The sequence below is a fragment of the Schistosoma haematobium genome, chromosome ZW (assembly GCF_000699445.3).
Source record: "Schistosoma haematobium chromosome ZW, whole genome shotgun sequence".
In the NCBI taxonomy this organism is placed as follows: domain Eukaryota; kingdom Metazoa; phylum Platyhelminthes; class Trematoda; order Strigeidida; family Schistosomatidae; genus Schistosoma; species Schistosoma haematobium.
The window spans coordinates 23,265,720-23,288,201 of NC_067195.1; the positions used below are offsets into that span (position 1 = coordinate 23,265,720).

General features: G+C 37.3%; 1 protein-coding gene across 2 annotated transcripts; it reads right to left on the bottom strand.

The window, feature by feature from the left end:
* Nucleotides 1–534: 534 nt before the first annotated feature.
* MS3_00003061 (uncharacterized protein) lies at nt 535–12,077 on the bottom strand. Of its 2 annotated transcripts, none has more exons than XM_051210739.1 (8): nt 10,455–12,077; nt 10,277–10,418; nt 9,175–9,234; nt 6,926–7,018; nt 5,165–5,406; nt 3,429–3,664; nt 2,176–2,334; nt 535–1,138 (listed from the first exon to the last, which is right to left on the bottom strand). In XM_051210739.1, the coding sequence occupies exons 1-8, from the start codon at nt 10,515–10,517 to the stop codon at nt 952–954; spliced, it is 1,182 nt and encodes a 393-aa protein (XP_051070757.1). In that variant the 5' UTR covers nt 10,518–12,077; the 3' UTR covers nt 535–951. The 2 variants fall into 2 exon arrangements, with proteins under 2 accessions (XP_051070757.1, XP_051070758.1); XM_051210740.1 differs by having other exon boundaries at nt 6,926–7,060; nt 10,063–10,418.
* Between the last annotated feature and the right edge of the window lie 10,405 nt (nt 12,078–22,482).

Below are 22,482 nucleotides of genomic sequence, written 5' to 3' on the forward strand. Positions count from 1 at the left end.
CACACACAGAGAATGCACAAATTTGTACATGGTTGCTGACGTACGTCATCAAATAATTTCGGAGCTCAAAGTTGAAGGGAAATTACAAGCTGTTCTGTATACATAGCAGATTTTTTAGTTTATTCATTTCGGACATATCCACTATGGAGAAGTAGGTTCTTGTTTCCCAACCTGCATTACTTGTAGTCTGAGATCTCCATCTGTCAACCAATGGGTGTTTTACAACAGTCAGCTCTTTATTACCCTATGAAACATAGCCTTTAAAAATGGAAGATTAAGGTTTTTGACTATAATTATCTCCAAAGCACTGGTCACGTATTGTGGAACGACCCAGTGAGCGATAATGGGGTTAGGTATAGGACACTAAGCAAAGACGGAAAGCCGGTTGAGAAGGCTGTGAATTTTTATCGACTGTGGCTAGGATGCGCATTACTTATGCTCAACTAGTGTCAACATTGACGCGCAGCGTTGAGTGATGCAAGCTGGAAGAAAGCTAAATTCGTCCGGGCCAAGATGTAACATTGGTTTATGAAGGAACTAATTGCTCGTCGAACCGTTTTGATAGATGAAGATTACCTGGTTGGGGTCCGCGTTCGGAGACTTTGGGTGACATGTCTCAGTGATGTGGATGAATGAACTGTCTATTTTCTTCTAGATCTTGAGTTTAAGTATTCGTTTTTCTATATTCTCAATGCCTAATCCATTTTATTAACATTGTTAGTATACCATCTTGACTCGTTCGCTATTCATTGTGTTAAACTCATATGTTTTGCTGATTTGGTGTAACTAGTGCTTACGAACATTTGCGCTAGGCAAAACATATTTACGCATTATTATCACTACTACAAATATTATCCCAAATCTAAGGACGACAAAAGGACTAAGATATAATTCAAGAATGTATATTACCAATAACGGCAAAAATATACATGCAAATGGAAAAATAAAATGTTAAAATCGAATTTTAATAAGTGGTAGTCCTTGTGAATCTGAAACAGGTTTTCTACCAGTTAAAAATAGAGTTCCTAAGTGATTAACAGACTGTTTCAACGATTGTACTGAATCGGTGGTAACTTTTAGTGGACATCTGCACATGTAAACTAATTCATTCCCGTGTTGACTTTCTGCTAACATTGATCTATAAACGTAAATTTAAGATAATAAATGTAATAGGTATGTAGGAATACAAATTTCATTTAGCAAGTTACAAGAACTGATCAAAAGACAGAAAGTGCCACACAACAGAGAAGTCAGTTCCACGCTAAATAACATGAGGATCAATAATCTGATAATAATTTTTAGTATGAAACTGTTGAGATAGTTGAATTTTATCGAAATCACGAACCGATCTAACTTGGGCAACCATTGAAAACCTAGAAGCGCTGGACGGCCGCGACCGGTGAAATTAAAGTTAGATGTGAGGAAGATATCCATTAAAGACAGTGGGAGATGGTCGCACAATATCGTTAATTGATTTAAGTTAGATTTGTACACAATTAGTACCACATGCATTAAAGGTTTGCCCGTGAAACTCAACGTCGTGGTTTCGATTTCTGGTTGTGGGTCGAGGATGGGCAACGTTGAGGAGTTCCATACCAGAGCGAAATGGCCGTCCAGTGCTTTCAGCTTTTAGATGGTTGTTTAACTTAGATCAGTTTGTGATTTTACATGTTCGCACAAAACCGTGTACATTGGAAAGACAGGCATCTAAATGGTTCACTGACTATATTCCAAAGAATTTTCATCTCAAAAGCCATGACAGTAGTAAAGACTCAAATGCGTATGACCTTCTGGGTGCAAGTTAGGCATAGTTCGAATCTTCACTATTAGTGTTCGCACAGACCATGATAATTAGAAAACATATATATATGCGTATTTACGGCTACTGGTTAGACTTTAAGTGGCTTGACAATACAAATGAACAAAGAGAGCATTTTCTTATTCACACTGATTATGAATTGGTATTGAACTCAAAGTTCTAGCATGTTTTGTTACGTAATGCAATAAAAATCACATTATTTCTAATCTCACGAAAAATATTTGAATTTAAGCTATGTTTACATTTCGCTTCCAGAACAAATTAATGTTCTATAACTTATAATTCACTTCCTAAATCCTAAGTATATGGATGAAAACGTTTTTAGCATAACTGAGTTACAATACTGATAGTCATACTTTATTTTATCCTCCAGTTCATCGTAACAACAATCCGGAAATAAACCTGATAGACATATAATGTTCAGTTTTTCCAGCTTATAGACAGGTAACAGGATTTCATCTATAGTTTGTGCGTAAATTGGTGACAGACTTGCATTTGTTAAGCATGGATTATCACTAGAAAAAGAAATTATAAATGGGAGAAAATAGTTTACAATGTTGATGAACATATTTAGTATAAATAAATTGGTAGTGATTTTAATTTTGGAACATTGAAATACCAGTTGAAAAATGAAAGGTAATCATTAATGTCGGAGCTGTAGCACAATGCTGTCAGTGGTTAGGTAGTACCCATATATAGGCAAAAAGTGAATTATTTTTAGAATTCATTGGTACTTTTGTACGTGTAAGCTTACGGTAACTACCGACTGAGTGAATCGTTGTTGTCACATATCTCAAAAAATACATCCCCAGCAAAAAGACAATAACTTGCAAAGGTGTTACTCACCGTCAGATTGAATGGAACTTTCGGACGAATGTCCGAACATGGAGTTGGAAGCAAAGTATCGAAAGATGCACTACCTGTTAGACAACACTAGTTGAACTGGTAGTGGAAATAATCTAGATCTTAGTAATAAAACTAAACAACCAACAGGACTATTATTACTACCAATATCAGTATAGTAATATACAAGTGTCGTTTTAAAATAAATGCGGTATGGAGGTGAAGTTATACTATGATATATAAAGTGACTAAATTAAAGGTAATGTTTTGGAGGTAACTACGGCAAATTTAGGTCTTTATAGGACTTACCGTAGAACTAACGCCTTCATAGTAATCAGAATCTTACGGAGTCGGCTGCTGTCCGAATAACACAGTAGTAACCCTGTTGGTCGTATTAGAGCCTGACACAAGTTTGAGTTTCACGAGGAGTACCGGATCTCTAAATATTGTACTGAACCTAGATTCGAGGTAATCCATTGATTCCCTTCAATCACTAAAGAAACTGTTATCTCACTGGTAGGCCATACGATTTTAAAAATGAGCCAAATGAATTGAAATATAATAACGAATGTGACTGGTGCATGTGTGCTAAGGGATACACTTTTTGCGTCCCAACGTCCACAAAATTTAGATGTAGAGCTTACAATCAAGTGCACTTTTACGTGGAACACATTGAATACTTTTTTGTTGCTATTGTCATTATTTAAGTGAAGCTTTTTTTGGAATTTTTCTAACATTTTCAAAACATTTAATGATAATTTCTCACCTTGGAACACGATTTGAAATAGCTGAATCAGGAAATGAAATTCCAGCTGCTAAATAAGATAAAACTGTTAATCCTAAGCGAATATTTACAATATTTAAAAAATCTGACGTTTTGTCTATTTCTATGCATGTGCATGAATTTTCTTCTTGTTTTAGAGGAAGTTTGTTCCATGAAATTAGTTCTGGTATTAGTATAGGTGATCCAATGTAGTTAAACACCTCACATTGTGGTCGGATCTTTATTGGGGAAAAATAATAACATAAAAAAGATACCGATTACAACATTCTTTCCGCTTTCTCCCTCTCACCGAAATAATGCAACTTGATAGTTTAATAGTCTAACCTTTGTATCTTAGGGTTATCTTATAGTTGAAATAATAAAATATCTTTGAATGAATTTATTAAAGTTAATTCAATATTAGTGTACGAAACTATTCAATTAGTTTTCAGAAGATAGTTATCAACCATTAAATTACAGTTGAATAGTAATCCCGAAAAGCCATAACAGTGACTGGCACTCATGATTTTGAGTCAAGTGTGTAGTAAATAAAGTGATTTTTGTAAGATGTGATGTAACTGTTGGTAAACACTTGAAGTTATTCAGTTATAAGCATTGTGGGACTGGACATGAGTGAATACTTAAAAACTATCAAGCAAGTAAGTATTCATATGCATAGAGGGATAAAAAAACACAAACGAAAGTACTTAATTTCTCAGCATCAAAAGAATCAAAGACTTAAAATCGTTTGTGAAACAACTAGAGGTCTAAACACTAAATAAGAAATATTACTATAAATGAAATGCTGACTACAGAGTGTATAAAATGAAATAAAAGTAGAGGATCTGTTGGAGAAAGTTTACTTTGTAACATAATTCGGTATGGAACTATCAAGTAACAGTAATTATCCAATTTTCTAGCTCGTTCATAAACATAAATCTATATGTAGCTGATAATGATTTGGATATACATAAATCAATAGACAATACTAACATTGTACTAAGCTTTTATAAATACAAAATATCTACAGAACAGATATAAGTTACAACAATTAAGTATATTTGTCTTTGGATGAAGCGTTTTAATCTTAGTGGATTTGTAAGGATTAACTGAAGGAAATCATCTTACTGATAAATTGTAACAACTGAGCAAGATTACAAAAGTATGTTAGGAACACCATTACCATTATTGAATCAGTAAATTATTCAAATGTAGTGCAAACACATTTAGTTTGTCTATCATATTTCTATAACTTCAATGCTATTCAGTTTGTGTACCCGACTTTCATTCAAGTTTTACGTGAGTGGAGGCTAGCGGTTTTATCCAAATGGAATGATCGGAGTAGTTGGAGAGGAGTTTAAACTTCTAACTGAATGACTGAAATTCATATCCGTTGGTCACCAAGTCATTGATCCACTATTATATAATGATACAAATTGCAATGCACTGAAAGTGCTTAAAGAACTTAGAGATTATACTAACGTAGCCGTATGTAAAATGGAGGATAATGAGAACAAATACTCAGCACCTTATTAATGTTGCGAAAACCATTTCAATACAATCTCCGATTACTTGTGCGGAAGAAAATCTCACTGCAAAACATAAAGTACACGTTCACTTTAGTCAACACTTTAAGTTAATATAAACCTATTTTCTGCAAATCTGTAAGCCTGAAAAGTATAGGGGTAAATAATGCTTTTCAATGAAGATTTATGAATATACCGTTCCATAAAACGTACCACGAGATGTTCTTTGTCATTTAAATATGAAGCAATGGATTCACTTTTAGGGAATTCATTTATTTGTGTGACTGAGGAATCTGGTAACCAATCAACAAAGAAAGGACCAAGATTTCCAAGGCATCGAGGGATACGAGTGCCCAATTCTAGGGGGTTAGTGAAAGCCTTGAAAAATGATCGAAGACGTGTATGTACTGGTCCATTTCGCTGAAACTGTGGACTTTTTAAATCGACTTGAAATCCTGAACAAAAGAATGATAAAAGAGATTAGAAAGTTTGAAAACAGGTTAGTAATTATGCTTGGGTTACGTTTCAGTTATATTTTAGAAAAGTATGCGAGGGAAAAGATGGTACGTATTTTATTGAATTAAAACGAGTGAAAGATCATGGACGTGATAACCAAATCTAATATAGACGTGTTAGTTACTTTGAACACTTTTTTTAAATATTCCGACTATCACTTTTATAATAGGAATACTAAAATTCCTTAACACTAAGGTCGAAAATCCCTTTAATCAATTTTATTTTGAAAATACAGTAAGTAAGCCAATCAAATTATTTAAATTGGATTTAGAGACGAGTATAGCCTATGCAAGTAAGTAAATCAGTTAAATAAAATTTTGAGGTATATCTACACTAGATTTTTCGAACATATGAAGAGCAAAGAAAACCAGTTGACAAAATAATATATCACCAAGTTGAACTGAGTGTTAGTTGAGTAGGTGAACATATGTCACTTGAGGTCGCTAAAGCCTTATGGATGCCCTAATAACTAATACCTTTAATTTGGGGAATAAAATTGACGGACGATTCAAAAGGAACCGATCAAAATATGATAATAATGGATAACACTATTGATTACAAGTTTGTGCTTATTGTTCAGACACATAAACATCGGTACAAAATGGGACACCAGAAAATATGTGCGCCATACAAAGTAGCTATCATTCATTTTGTGTGTGGGCTAAAATACTGTCCGGGTGGCAAAGCCCAAACGGGTGGTTTTTTTAAGTCGCTCTCTGAGCCCTTGACTCAGAGATCTAATCGTCAAGGCAGTGGAGCAATGTTGGGAGATGCAGCCCCATGGTAGCCGATGACCAGGAATAAATTTATATGCCACTTGTTCCCTAAAGATTCTGGGGTCCGTATGCACCATTAGTTTGGGATCAGGGTTTTCTAACTCCCCCAAATGGATCCTCTGTAACCACCAGCTCGGTTTAATTGCTGAACGTTCGCTTTTTCTCCTTTCAAATTTGTAAACAACACCGCCGCGAGAAGGAAGTGGTCATAGACACGTAACCATATGAGAGCATTTCGAATGAGTGGGCTCTCCCCACCGTCGGTCGTACCAGGGATTTGATGGACTATTGCGTTAAAAGACGAATGTTTAACTATTTCAGCTTCCAATTTAAAAAAGGTCACTGAGATATTTTAGACACTCACTGCTATTTTTTGTGGATAGTTGCCTGCTTTTTAAGTGTTGATTTTAATCTAGTGCAGTGTCACGTATAATAAACTGATCAGGTAAATTGTATTGTTATACTAAATGAAGAAATACATAAAAACACTGGTCTCCGGTTGCATAAATCGTAGTAGAGGGATTGGGACCCAAATTACTGAACTGGCGAAAACTACGAAAAATTATAGTTTCTATGGAAATCTATTTAGATAGACAAAAAACATGAATTACTTAGTATAGAATGTGTAAGGAATTTCGTCAGTGATGCGAGAAATATGACCAGGAAATACAAAAGAACTCACGATAGAAAACTTTCTTCTTTTCTTGTTTAACTTTTTTAGCGGATAATCCAAAACCAGAGTACACAACTGGAGACATGTCCAGGGTTAAAATAGCTGGAAAGTATCATAATGAATCACAAAACAAGAGTAATTTGCCTGCATAACAATTGGGTAGAAAAGGTTAGTGTTAGTTTTTTCTTCGATGTTTGAATAAGTAAAAACAACGACTCTGAGAAGTATTTTTTAAAAAGGAAGAATTTGATGAGACTATAGCTTTCAGAATATTACAACTAATGTCAAAATAAACTGGTCAGATATACAGTTAACTCGAATAACGTGAAATAGTAATAATAATGACCACTGAAAAACATATATGTGTAGTGAACGAGAATACAGGTGGTGATAACCGATTGTATTTAAATACAGAATTACAGAATCTCTTAATAAGATATGAAAACCATACACTGAATACTCCACTTAGAAATTTTCATCCTTTGTCCTTCACAATACGTATGATTCTTCAAGTCCACGATTCCTTTCTATTTTCCCCTCGATTCTCCTCGACTCAGTCTTCTTAGCCTTCTGATGTTAGGTTTTCCACTTCCGATTGGTGTTACATACTGCTCATATTGACAGACATAAGTAGCATACGTCACACCAGCCCCCACTTGAAACGGTCGTTCTGCTAGCCGTACCACCTTCTTCTTTACTAGTCTGTGCCACACTCCCTGTCAAAATGTTGATTCTGCGGTACGCTGACCTTCGTAGCTCCGTCGACCCACCGGGCCATCAAAGTCCGATGTCCACATCCAATGCCTGCGCTCCAGCGAATTGTCTGTCGACATAAGTAGCATACACTGCACATAGAATAGATTTTCACAGGTTTTATTAGATATATACAAGAAGCAGCTCCGCAAAAGTGTGCCACTGTTTAACCTGTCTGCGGACTAAGACTTTAGAAATATGCCAATCATGAGCTAACATATTTTTTGAAAAGACATAACCGTGCACTTTCTTATAATTTCGATTGAAGTGTTTAGTCTTTATGAGGACACAATTAAGGTAACTGAATTTTTTTACAAATGATAGATAATACTATGTAAGTATAAAACTCTTATGTTGCCTGCTTCGATACACTTACTCTATCTCATAGCCTTATATATTACTGTATAGCAGTTCTCTTTGTGTGTTTCTAAATGGATCTTCGGGATTTTAATAACTAAATTTTTATTGTTTTTATACATTATGAACAATTGAGAATATGCATTCATCTAATTGATTTGCATGTGCACTTGATTTAAGTCATGTTTCATGTGCGAGTACAAAATAAAATTCCTGACAAAATGTATGAGTTTTTCGTCACAGTTTTGATTATCGTTGGCTTAAGAGATACTCGTAAATCAAGGATTATCGCATTGTACTCAGAGTTGGATACACGTGACATGCCCAACAACCGTTTAATGAAGAAGGTTGGTAGACAACGGTTTGAAGACAGATACACTAAATTACTTGTAGATTCATGTATTTTGCTTTTGGCTGTTGTTTCTTACAGCAATACATAGAATAGATAGAACTGTGGATTACATACTAAAATTTAGAATATACTGGCACAACGACTGCAGCAGTTCCTGGAGTTGCACTAAAATCGCTTCATTGACCAGTATACTCAGTTTAGAAGCAAACCTTCATGTACTGGAAACACTTAGTGGATAGTTATAACAAAATAGAGTGAAGAAGTGGTCAGAGTTTTAACGGAGTCAACACCTCATACACCCTGTTTTGGAGTTGAACTCATGAGTAGCCTTTTACTTATTCCTCTACAATCGTAACCACTATCAGATTTCCTTATTATAGAATTTGTGAATGTTCTGTATTTTCGACATTAATGGTGATTTCTTCATTAGGAACCTAAAACTTGACTGATTATTGTACTGGGTAGTAATGAGTACTGAAAACTAGAAAGCACATCTTAAATTATCCAACACTCATCAATTAAATGAGCTAGAAACACGGTAAGGGATGACTTTTTTACTGTGACTTAAATTTAGAACCTGTCGTTCATAACGTCCCAGGATTATCTTTTAAATTAATGAATAAAAACACTCATTTCTTGTTGAAAAAGTATTATTTGCCATTGGGTCTTTCAATCTATTGGTGATCTTTTTACTATTTGATTACTATGTAGAGAGCAAATTATACGGAATTATATATAACCACTGATCAGAAAAAGGTGAAGGCCAATAAATTAAATAGGATAGGAAAAGACTTACACTTTTGAATAGAAAGACCAAACTCCGACAATGGTTTTATAGGCAGAACTGTAACAGTTCCTAAAATATAACATTAAAGGATCACAGGATAGTAAAATATCCTGAAGTGAACATAAAACTTGTATTATACAGACAAGTTTTCTGGGTTAAGATAATTAAAAGAAATAGTTTAGTCAGAGGATCAAAGAATATGCAGTTAATCTCTTGCCCACTTATTAAATATTAAAACAGTTCAAGTAAGAGACTGCTGTATTAAGATTAATCGCTTACAACCAATTTTAACAACTTTATTTCATAGTCTCTGTTTACCTACCACCTCTTAGCCAGTAGTTGCGCTATTTACATAAATTCTTCAGTTTTTTTATTGTCATAGAACTTCTTGCGGAAGAAAAGGACTACTGGTTCCATATTTATGTGTAGAATTATGCAGTTAGTAAAGATAAACTGAAACAATATTTAAAAATGCATCTTGGAAATTGATGGGGAATCCGCTAACTGATCACTGAGATTTGCTTTCATCTTTAACTAAGTGACCGTTATCCGAAAATAACTTATAGTCATATCTTGACTATAAAATTTAGTCAGTTGACAATGGGATAATTTATTTGGATCTCGAAAATAGATCGGTTTATTGAGTCAGTACACCCGTAAGTAACTGATAACCTCAAACAAATATACCTCAGTCAGTATTCGTTACTGGTTTCTTAAATAATAGGGACACTATAAAACGAATACCTTCAGATATATGCAGATAATGCGGCGTATATTAGATGAGACTCGAATGTTACAAACGCGGACTAAAAATAATGAGCACGACATTAGTTTAAGAGCATTTTGTCAAATTTTAGCTTGTGCATTTCAAGAACACTATCTTTAAAAGGCGTTTACCTTATAAGATGGTTGAAACTAGTTAGATTATCTAACTTAACCTCGTCTGATAACCACATAGTTTTATCAGCAATTAAAACGTGCAATGCATTCCACAGCACAGATCTATATGCACCATACTTTGACTTTCCATATCTTGTAAATTGAAAAGAAAAATCACATTAACTGATATTTTTAATATCACTAATATTACTTCTTTTTAGATTCAACATACCTCGTCGACAAAATCCTGCAATAAACTGTTCCTCCATGAGTTTAACAGGATCCAGCTGTATGATAATACTGGAATTTTTAAACTGTTCAACAAAAGTGACAAGACTTTTTGTTACACCTTCATGTTCTGTGATAAAGATAATCTGAAAATATTACACTAGTAACAAAATGGACTTTACATTTTCCAGGAGACGAACCATGTCGTGTAAAACCCGGTTCCTGACTAAAAATTTGGATGTCATGAGAAAGGCTTATGGAAATGTGAACAGAATTATTAATGACAGTTAACTTAGATGATAAAAGAACCCAGTATAAGAAAAGAGCACAACATAAGATCCTTTACTAGATACAAAAAACATTAGATTTACTAGTAAATATTTATAAGATATTCAGATGGTTAAATACTGAGAATACTAGCGAAGTTCTGTTGTATTTAAGGATGAGAGGTTATCGAAACTTCTGAACTGCCTGGAGACATAGATCGTGCTTAACAACCTACTCCTGATAATTTCACACTGGACCTCGATACTTAATATAAAACTCAAGTATTTGAGATAATCCATCAATATAGGCAGTTTGAATTTCCATACCCAAATCCTTCCTAGTGGTTAATCAGTTTTGTATTGACAATATGTATTAAAAACAAATGAATGACCACCAAACGTATTCGTCATTTGCCGGACGGTTTTATTGGCAATGAAGTCACGTGTAATTTATGGCAACACGAGACTAGAGTAGTGTATATACAGTTAAATAGTTTTCTGGAAAAAAGCATGTAGGGAAAGTAGCGTCGTGGATGTTTTCTTGTATATTAAACGAAGGATGTGCATGCCATGAGACCTTATCAGGACGAAATAACAACTTTACAACCTGTTTCCACGTCAACTTCGAACTGTCGATGGCAGATTGACTTGTGCTCAAGCGTCAGCACTTTAAACTCAGCTGAACTGGCATATGTATTCTTCAAAACTTGAACCATATTGAGTTTTGGAAGCGAGAATAATCCTAGGCGCTTGTATGAGTGCTTTAAGGGAAGGATTAACTCTACCTTGTGAAACTTCTACTGTAAACCGATGTAAAAACTTGATGTCATAGTATCTAACCACCTAAACGAAATGTAGCTGTGTTAGTTCAAAAACAAATATTTTGATTGCCACATCATAGCTTCACTGGTTTAGCTCTAGATTTGTGCTACTAGGACGGAAAGCATGCGGTCTATGTTAATCTTTTTCTAGTAAACTTTTGAGTGTCTAGTCTTCTCTTGAATGAGTCAATTGAAGGAGCGGACACTTCTTCGGGTAACAGGTTCCAAGAATCGATGGTTCATTGTTAAAACCTGTATTCTGTGGTTATTTTGTCCGTTCTTGGCTACTATAGTCGCCTTTTATATCCTCTAAGTTGTCCGAATCACGTAAGAAGAAAAAAGATCTAGCAGGTCCAAAATCACTTCTTATTGTTCTGTACATCAAAATCAGATGATCTCTTAGTCTGCGGCAGAACAGAGTAAAGTCTAGCTTTTCAAGCCACTATGTGTATGAGAAGCTAGACCACTTTTTCCTATTTTAGAAAAAGTGGTGATCTGATTTTGATGTATAGAATACAAAGAAATGATTTGATTTTGCTGAAATCGGATTACACATTTAAGTCCAAACGGTTCACAAAGCTGTATTTTACATAGTAAGATAGCTCAACTAATATGCAGGTGGAATTTGCTAGGTAAAATAGGACTCTATTAATCCTAAGGTGGCTACCGCAACACTACCCCCAAGCCCGAGTGACTTATTTAAACTTACCTCTGGCATATGAAAAGCATATTGATGACCTTGCGCAATGTTTTCACTAACCCCGAAGAGTATTCAGGTACGGAACTTTTCAAATAAACTAGTAATAAAATTACACGAGATAAGTGTTGGCAGTGAAGCTGAAATAAACCACTGAAACTAATTATTTGTGAGTCACCTAAAGGACACGGGGCGTTTGACAAAATAGGGTTAGGAAGTAGTGTTAAGATATAGCATCGGGGCTTAAGGCTATAGTTTTCTTTTTACCACAAACTGACATGAGCTACAATGCAAGAGTCTTAGATTCTATATCCTAGGCCCTGATCTTAGTGAAGTAGGTAACTAACACTTATTGTCTCTTTAATGACCTTGTAGCGGTAAATAAATCCCCCAAATAAATAGCTCTGTAAGTTTTCGACATTGGATGCTGACCATATGTTTTAGTGGACTCATATAGCTGAAGGCACTCGGTCAAGCATCCGCACCAGATCACGTGTGGTAACGCCGTGCTCAACATCAACCGTAATCGCTAGCCAGATTAGATCAGGGAATTCCGATATATTGGTCATCGCCAAATATACTCTTCCGATCTCCTCGACTCTGTCTTTTGATTTCTCTGGGTGGGAACGAAATACATTAGAAGGTGTTACTGGTAGAAGCGTTGTCAAACACTGAATACCTGTGACATCATCATTGGTGAGACTGACGTGATCTGGTACACCTTATTGCAACTGTGAGTCTGTCCCTTTTTGGGATTTTTATATATCATTGCCTTATTTTTTATTTTTTTTTAAACATTGTGATTTTTTTCGTGTTTTTTCTTGGATATATATATATATTTTCCCCTCGTTCATTATCGTACTTCATACTTCATCATGACTGAACAGACACCTAAAGTACTCAAGCTTAAGACTTTGTCCCCGCCTTCGTTTCAAATGATGCCTTTCTGGCCCGACAACATCGAAGCCTGGTTTTGCTACGCAGAAGACGACTTCTCCGAGCACGGCGTGATCGACACACGTGCACAATTCCTCGCAGTAGTCAAGGCACTACCGCGCGAATTCAACAGGTACGTAACACCTAGTATGTTTACTAGTGATGTTTCCGATCCTTACGAAATATTAAAACGCTCGATTCTTAAACGAGGAGACCTAACCGATCGACAAAGGTTAGATCAACTCTTCAATAACATCGACCTGCAACACGATTCTGCGACGGACATGTTGCAACGGATGAGAGAGGTAATAGGCCCAAGAACTTTCGACGAAGGTCTATTCAAACAACTCTTCTCGTCAAAACTTCCCCAACAGGTGCAAGCAGTTCTAGTCTCGTTCCATAACAACGCCTTAGACGAGCTAGCTGCATCTGCCGACCGCATTCTAGAAATTACGAGACCTACTACCGAGGTATTTTCAGTCAAAGAAAAGCCTCACACGACTCAGGATGATATAACCGACTTATGTCACACACTCACGCGTTATCTTAGTCTTCGTACCGACCGTAAGAGATCGCGCACACCACGTAGAAGCATTTCTCGTAAGCGATCTGTCTCTAGACCACGAGAGACAGATAACCCCGACTGGTGCTGGTATCATAACCAGTATGGAAAGTTTTCCAGAAATTGCAGAAAACCCTGCAATTTTCCCAACACGAAACCGACTGATTCGAAAAGCAATTCGGGAAACTTCCAAGCCGGCACGCGTTAACGGCAACCGTAGCCGGCGAACAAAGCCGTCTGTTATTCGTCACAGATGTGACAACGAGAGTTCGCTACCTCGTCGACACTGGCGCAGAAGTTAGCGTTCTCCCAGCAAATCCTAACGACCGACTACACGAATCGACCCTAAACTTACAGGCGGCAAACGGAAAACCGATCGCTACGTATGGCAAAAGGTACGTTTACCTTAACGTGGGTTTACGCAAACCCATTCACTGGATCTTCGTTGTTGCTGATGTTTCTATGCCAATCATTGGTATGGATCTTCTACAACACCATAATCTGATCATCGACACGCGCAAACGGAGGCTAGTAGACGGAAACACTAATTTGTCCGTTTGCGTAACTTCTTTTACTGGTTGTAGAATATCCCCAGTCACAGTTAAGCATATGATCGACCCACTTTATCAGCCACTACTCGATAAGTACCCTGGGATACAACAAACTCAACCGGAACTACCGTGTGTAACCAGCAATGTTACACATCACATCACGACTACAGGACCACCTGTATTTTCTAAAGCACGACGACTAGCTCCTGAAAAGCCAAGGTTAGCGAAAAACGAATTCGACCATATGATAGACTTAGGAATCATACGACCGTCAAGTAGCCCATATGCATCTCCGTTGCACATGGTCCCTAAAAAGGACAGCAACGATTGGCGTCCAACTGGTGACTATCGGCGATTGAACGCGAAAACCATTTCCGATCGTTACCCGTTGCCTCACATTCACGATTTGACAGTTACCTTGAAAGGTACAACTGTTTTTTCGAAAATCGACTTGGTTAAAGCGCATAACCAAATCCCTATGGCTACTGACGACATTCCGAAAACAGCTATCATAACTCCCTTCGGACTCTATGAATTTTTGCGAATGCCTTTCGGTCTACGAAATGCTGCTCAAACATTCCAGATTCATAGACGACGTTTTTCGAGGTCTCAACTTCGTACATGCGTATGTTGACGACTGTCTAATCGCAAGTCCGGACAGAGAAACACATCTCAAGCATCTGGATCTTGTTTTCGAACGATTACAAAAACATGGCATTACTGCAAACGTTCAGAAATGCCAAATCGGAACCGACTCATTAAACTTCCTAGGACACACGATAGATGCTCAAGGCATTCGACCCTTAGGACCAAAGTGGCGGCCATTCTGGATTACCCAGAACCGACCACCGTCAAGCAATTACGCACGTTTAACGGCCTGGTAAGTTTCTATAGACGTTTCATACCCAAATGCGCATTACTTATGAAACCTCTGACCGACCAACTTCGTGGAAATGCGAAATCCATTAATTTAGACGACACCGCATGAAAAGCATTCTCCACAGTTAAGGAACTTATCGCTAAAGCAACAATGCTTGCACGCCAGGACACCCGAGCACCCATTAGCATCGCAGTAGACGCATCCGACTCGGCAATCGGAGGAGTTTTACAACAATGGGTTAACAACTCCTGGCAACCCTTGGCATTTTTCTCTAGAAGGTTGCTAGACACCGAATCGAGGTACAGCACATTCGGTAGGGAACTCCTAGCTATGTATTGTGCTGTACGGCATTTTCAACACTATATCGAAGGCCATGAATTCACTCTTCTCACGGACCATAAACCGCTCACCTTCTCGTTAAGCTCTCCTTCTGACAAGTACTCTCCCCGTGAGTCTCGACAACTGGACTACATTTCGCAGTTTACTTCAGACATTCAACACATCTCTGGAGCAAACAATGTAGTTGCAGACGCCTTATCTCGCATAATTTCCTTGAGCAGTTTCCAAGGAATCGACCTTCTTAAACTCGCCGAGCTTCAAAAAGAAGACACTGATCTTCAGCACGAGTTATCGTCCACAACACTTAAACTACGCATCAAACAGATGGGAACAGGTAAGGAAACCTTACTTTGTGACACATCCACAGGTAGGGATCGCCCAATCGTGCCGAAACATTATCGACGCAATGTCTTCAACACATTGCACAAACTTTCTCATCCAGGTGTTCGTGCAACCATCAAGCTTATAGCAGAACGGTTTTGCTGGCCTGGCATGAATAAAGACGTGAGGGAGTGGGCACGCTCCTGTGTAAGCTGCCAAAAATCTAAGGTTAGCAGACACAACAAATGTCCCTCAGGCTCTTTCAAAACTCCCTATGCTCGTTTCGACCATGTTCAACTGGATTTGGTAGGACCTTTACCAGATTCAAATGGATACTCTTATCTTTTAACCTGCGTACACCGTTTCACTCGATGGCCAGAAGCAGTACCTATCAAGGACATCACTGCTGAAACAGTGGCCCGCACCTTCGTCGAACGATGGGTAGCAAACTTTGGCTGCCCTTCAACCATCACTACAGACCGCGGACGTCAGTTTGAATCTGAACTTTTCCGTCGTCTGACCACACTTTTAGGAATCAATCGCTTCCGAACGACCGCCTACCATCCACAAGCAAACGGGTTGGTAGAACGTTTTCACCGACAACTAAAAGCTTCACTATCAGCTGCAAACGTTTCACAGTGGACCGACGCTCTTCCACTCGTCTTACTAGGTATCCGCAATGCAGTGAAAGCTGACATTGGATACACTGCAGCTCAACGCGTTTATGGAACGACACTTCGACTTCCAGGAGAATTCGTGGATCCTTCATCCTCTCCAATGAACATGGATCTAACCTCCTACACGAACAGGCTTACAAACGCAATGCGTTCAGTTAAACCTGCTTCCACTCGACCTCAATCAACTGATGTTTTCGTTCAACCTGACTTACGATATAGTACACACGTTTTCATTCGTCGAGACTCGCATCGACGACCATTCGAATCAGCATACGAAGGACCCTTCAAAGTTCTTCAACGTGAATCTAAGTACTATACAGTCGATAAGAACGGAACAAACGATAGCATCAGCATAGATCGCTTAAAAGCAACGTATTTAGAAGGAAATCCTATCCACGTCGATTTTCCTTCGGTACAATCGAACGATAAGACTCCACTCATAATTCCTCAACCGACAACCAACACTAGCGATGATACTTCGAATGTATCTGAAAATATACCTAAAACGGCGCGTTCTGGAAGAAGAGTAAGATTTCCAGAACATTTAAACGACTACTGAACGTAAGGCACTACTCGACATTTTATATTATCTCGATCTTTCTTTTTAACGATATATAATTTTTTTTAAAAAAAAGACAATTTCATTATGCCTATATATTTATATTTTTATTTAAAAAAAAACAAAACAAAACATAAAAAACATTTTTTTAACGCTATTACGTGTGTTTGAGTATATTTTCAATTTTTTCGCCGACATTGTGTTTTTACGCACATACGAGTGTATTTCGACATGCACTTACACTTTCTTTTTTTCTTTTCCAGGACGACTGGAAAAGAACGATGCAGTTTACAAGGAGTCGAAATTTTCGTTGTAACTTTCTTTTTTTACTATGTTGTACCTCGGTCCCATATAGTAAGGAAAGACGACCAGACGCTGCTACACTTAGTAAGCTATCAGAAGAGTGTTTACCAACGATAAACTCGTTGGGTTTAAACTTCTGGCTGGCCACGTCTTAGGGTCGTCACTGCCCCACTAGGGGGGGAGTGATCTGTAGCGGTAAATAAATCCCCAAAATAAATAGCTCTGTAAGTTTTCGACATTGGATGCTGACCATATGTTTTAGTGGACTCATCTAGCTGAAGGCACTCGGTCAAGCATCCGCACCAGATCACGTGTGGTAACGCCGTGCTCAACATCAACCGTAATCGCTAGCCAGATTAGATCAGGGAATTCCGATATATTGGTCATCGCCAAATATACTCTTCCGATCTCCTCGACTCTGTCTTTTGATTTCTCTGGGTGGGAACGAAATACATTAGAAGGTGTTACTGGTAGAAGCGTTGTCAAACACTGAATACCTGTGACATCATCAACCTAAAAGGATTAAGGTCGTTCGGAATTACGATCCAGTCCCATGGTTAGGGTTTTTAATGCAAACTGAGGGGATACATAATGCAGGGGCTCTTCGAAGTCACATGAATGGACGAATTTCACTCAAACACACAAGACACCAATTAGGACTTCATGTTTTTGTTTATGAAGTATCGCGCCACCTCATTAATCTTCGATCTTCTTTAAAACTCACAGACTTGAGGTGATCTGTCATATGTTTCATATCTTTTTACCTTTAATTATTTTTACATGACGATTTGAAAATTTCCCATCGTTATTCTGAGAATCATTCAAGTTCGTTCTGTCTTCAGTTTCACCATGTTTGCCAATCTTCAGAGTCTGAGCATCGAAATCTTGATAAATTTTATTGACCACCCATCCTATTATACAAGTGTCTATTGGAAATCACAAGTATCCAGTGGTTCGTTAGAGACTTTACAGGCTTCAAAATAGGACGATTTGAAAGGTACACCTACCACTTGGACGAATTTTCTAACAGGGATCAAAATCTGGTAAATGTACTCTAAAACGTCGCTACAAAAATAAGTAAAAATTTAAGAAACCATCTTTTACAACCTCTTCGGAGACATATCGTATCCGTCCAGAATTTTGAAATTTGATGGCACAACTTTGACCTTAAGGGAGCACAAGTACAACCCATTTACCACGGGTTGCTGTCGTACTATCTGCAGATGCTTCGGTTCCGAAGTTCAGTTTGTAAGACCTAACTCTCTAGACATATATTTTGAACAATATGGCTAGAACGTAAAGTAAGTTGATGTATAAGTAACACAATATACCTGAACAGCTTTATGAGACAGACTATATGGCTAATTGATGTTATTGGAGGTATAAAAATGCCAATTATAAAAACATAAAGATATATCTGTAAACGCAAAGAACACGGTTTTAGCCTACTGAATAGATCAGTTTGATCTACTTGTGAGATTTCAACTACACCAAGACGTAATAAGGAGCAAAAAAGTTACAAAAGAGGTACAGTTAGAAAAAATGCAGGTACGAACGAAACTAAGTATACCTGAACAATGCTTTGTCTAATTGGCATAGACAACAATCTTGACAGCACATGGAAGGCTCCGATCGTCACACATGAAAGAATATTCTTGTCTGTCAAAGAAAATTGCTCCTTGTAAATATAAGGGATATGTTAGTTCAATTTGTCCTGTGAGCTATCAACTAAAAAATAAAGATTATACAAGAAATACAACCAACAAAAGATGAATCGACTGTCAAAAATCCCTGCAACATCAAAAGGTTGGTCTATTATAAAGTCCATAGACTTTACAACATGATAACTGTGAGAACACAAAAAAATGTAGCCTTCATGCGCCTTTGCTCCGGGAACCTAAAAACTTGAAGATATACCATGGTTTAATGACGGAAGAGAACGGAAAACGTGAACGTAACAGTACCTCAACTTAGACAAGGGACGATTGGTTTAAGGTAATCGCGATGTCAGTGTCAAAGAGCTGAGAATCAACATTGCTGTCACAAAGACTGAGGGTCGAATGAAACGGAACCTCCATCGACCAGGTGCTGTTGAGAAAGAACTAGTACAATAGAATGCATCAAAAATGCAAGTGAATTTCGGCGCTCGCCTTGTCATGTGACAGCAAGTAGTCGTAATGTGAAGTTACAGGTGTCACTGCAGTAAGCATACGACTTTTTCTATTTGGCTAAACGACTCAAACCACATTGTTTAAGATATATTTCAACGTGGTCATCCATATTTATTCCCTGCGCTTCCACCTGAGTCGTACACGGAAAACTGATCCGAGTTTATACATCCACCCACACCTTTAGATTTGGGGAGTCTATTAGGCTAGTTAGGGTTGCCAAGTTTTCGCATTTAAGAGTTCTCGGCTTTATAACACTATTACGTTCCCCATTTTAACGAGTAGCTATTTTCTCAAAAAGACAAAGCATATTCTGACGAGATCATTGCTTGAAATAATTCAGAATCCGGGTGGTCACTAAGAAAACGTTAATTTTATGATTATGATTGGTTGTGATAACACAAATAGATCTTGCCCCGGATGATGTTTAAGCATAACTTGATTTGAAGTCGTCTTTTGAAAATTCTGTCAGTTTTCACATTACTAATTTTGGCCAAGACGATACACAACGATATAGTTCAAAGGAACATAATCGGCGAATTGAAGACTACGTCTGAGACATAAATAATTGTCAGACAAGCAAGTAGTAGTGGCAATTCTATGGATATACTTACAAAGAGTTGGAGGCTGTTGAAATAGAAACAGGCTGCAATCCTGTATACTTTTTGAGAGCGAATATTATCGCAAATATATTCTCACTTATTCTGAAGTAAGCATCCACTACGTGGATTATTAATATGCAGTTCACACGAAAGGAATTTTATTATATTACCTAACTGATTCATTTTATAACCATTCGCTTAATGAATTGTATAACAAACAGTGTCAACACCTATTTTTACGCTCACAGTGTACATGCTGTCGTGAAGGTCGCAGAAGGTTTATGTATTCTGCTGAATAAATCAGTGGTTTACGTACAAAACCCATTGCAAGTGTCTAAATTGTAACATTTGGCCTGGAGGAAGAAAATAGCCCAATAATACGAGAGTAAATCGATAGAACCTAAGCAATGTGTTATTCTGCATAGAGCAGTAAACTCGTTAGCCAGCGATATCAGGGCACAATTATTCTGCATAGTTTGTATTACTATACATAACAAATGGAATCTCAGGTGATAACTACACTTTTACATGCAGCACTCATCTATTAACTGTACAGAAAAATACTCAAAAATGCTGCACACTACACACTTAATCAGCACTGACAAAAGGTGAACAACTGCAATTGTTTCAACCAAGGTGAGTCTGTGTTTCTGACACAGTCAGGGGCTCTAGAGGTATTCGTCGGAGTAGCATTTCGTAGAATGTTCTCTATGTAATAACTTTGAAAACGAAAATGGTCAGATTCTGAAATCATAGGGTACCAACTGGAATGTTGATCTTGTGTAAAGAATTCATATTTTTAATTCCCGTGATATGTAGTGCCTTATATATGTGACTTCGTCGTAAAAATATTTTGGTGGACAAAGGGTCTGGTAGTCTATATTTGCTTGGCCGTCAAAAGTCATGTGGCTTAGCCTGAATAGTGCAACTGCCCAACTAAATTGGCTTTCTGTCGATGTCATGCCATATGGTAATCACTTGACCTATCTCACCCTGATCCAGTGAACAGGCCCTACATTTAGTGCCTTTGACTTCACAGCAGAGAAAAGGTGGGCAGAATAAAATTTTTAATGAAAATGTTTCCGAATATTTACTCGAAAAATTAAATTTTCTAACATGTACGGTTGTCTTCTGTTATTTATGTTTGGTAGCGAGGTGACTATTCTAGATATATTGAGGTTGTTCTCCCATGTCCGCTGCCTCTTAAACTCGCGTTCTCCACTTTAAGTCAGTTTTGTCGTGTTACCAGGTCGTCCTATCACTTGAATTATCAGACGCTTTAGCTCAGACGCAACGGTTGACATTTGGTAACAACGATAAGTAAGAGCAACTGATACGTAAAGGCTATGGCAATAAAATCAATTGGCAACTTGAACAATTTCTGTTACTGTTAATGTTTCGAAATTAAATTTCACTTTTCTTCCATTAAGTGAGGGATGTTCCCCTGTTACAATTCTTCCAACACTGCATTTAGTTCTTATGGTTTATCAAAAGCTCTTTCTTTAGTTGGTTTGAGTTCTTCCTGCAAATAGACATAAATTAACCACCCTATAGTAAAACACTAGGTTTGATTAATGAATTTTTGTCCTCATTTCTACTTGTTTTTTCCTCCGCTTCTCTTGGCACCACCAATTTAACACTCAAAAGTGAAATCTGGAGCAGATGTGTGTCCTCCAAGGCTACAGTTTGTACGATGTGCCATTTTTGAACAGATTATGACTGTATGTGTCGGTACTGTATTATGTGTCCACAAAACTCATTTGTTGGGTTGTTTGCTTATCAGCATAAATATTTTACCATGAATTTTTACTGACTTTATCTGTTCAATAACCTCACGTGGATAGTATCTTACCTGGAAACACGTGTTGTAAATTCCTGAATTTTTATCAACATCAACACCCAATAAAATCACCAGTAATTGTATTTTGATAAAATAAATTCTGAATTGCCCTGAGTATGTTTAGTCTAGGCTTTATTGAAATGAATCCAAACTGTCCAGAATGTTGATTGGTCTACGTATTTCAAAACTTTACTTCATCTGCGACGTTCACGACTGACAAGATAATTCAGAACGTTTGTCCTGGCATGATAAGGCTAATTTCTGATACCACATCTTGGTAGTAACACTGTCAATTCCTGTCGAACGTGTGAATTAAATGAAAGCATTATTTTGGCCCTATTTAATGCTCATTCCTCGGACAGTATGAATTGATAGAAAGAGGTCTGTGAAACAGGTAATGTCATAGTTTCCAATATATACTACTACTCTTTGTGTTGGTTATTGGCCGCCTGAACTCATCACTGCTCGAGTTTGTTGGTTAATGTTAACATGCATTATCATTGTGATAATAATTACAACCTAATGGCTCGATTGATACAAATAGATAAACAAAAATGATCATATTTAACTATTATTTTTCATGAACAAGTATCGATAGCATTTAAAGTGCTTAACGCAGCAGCTTTGTTATGTTATCAGACACTAGCAAATATAATGTCTAATCAACCTAATTGAATGAATGCTAACA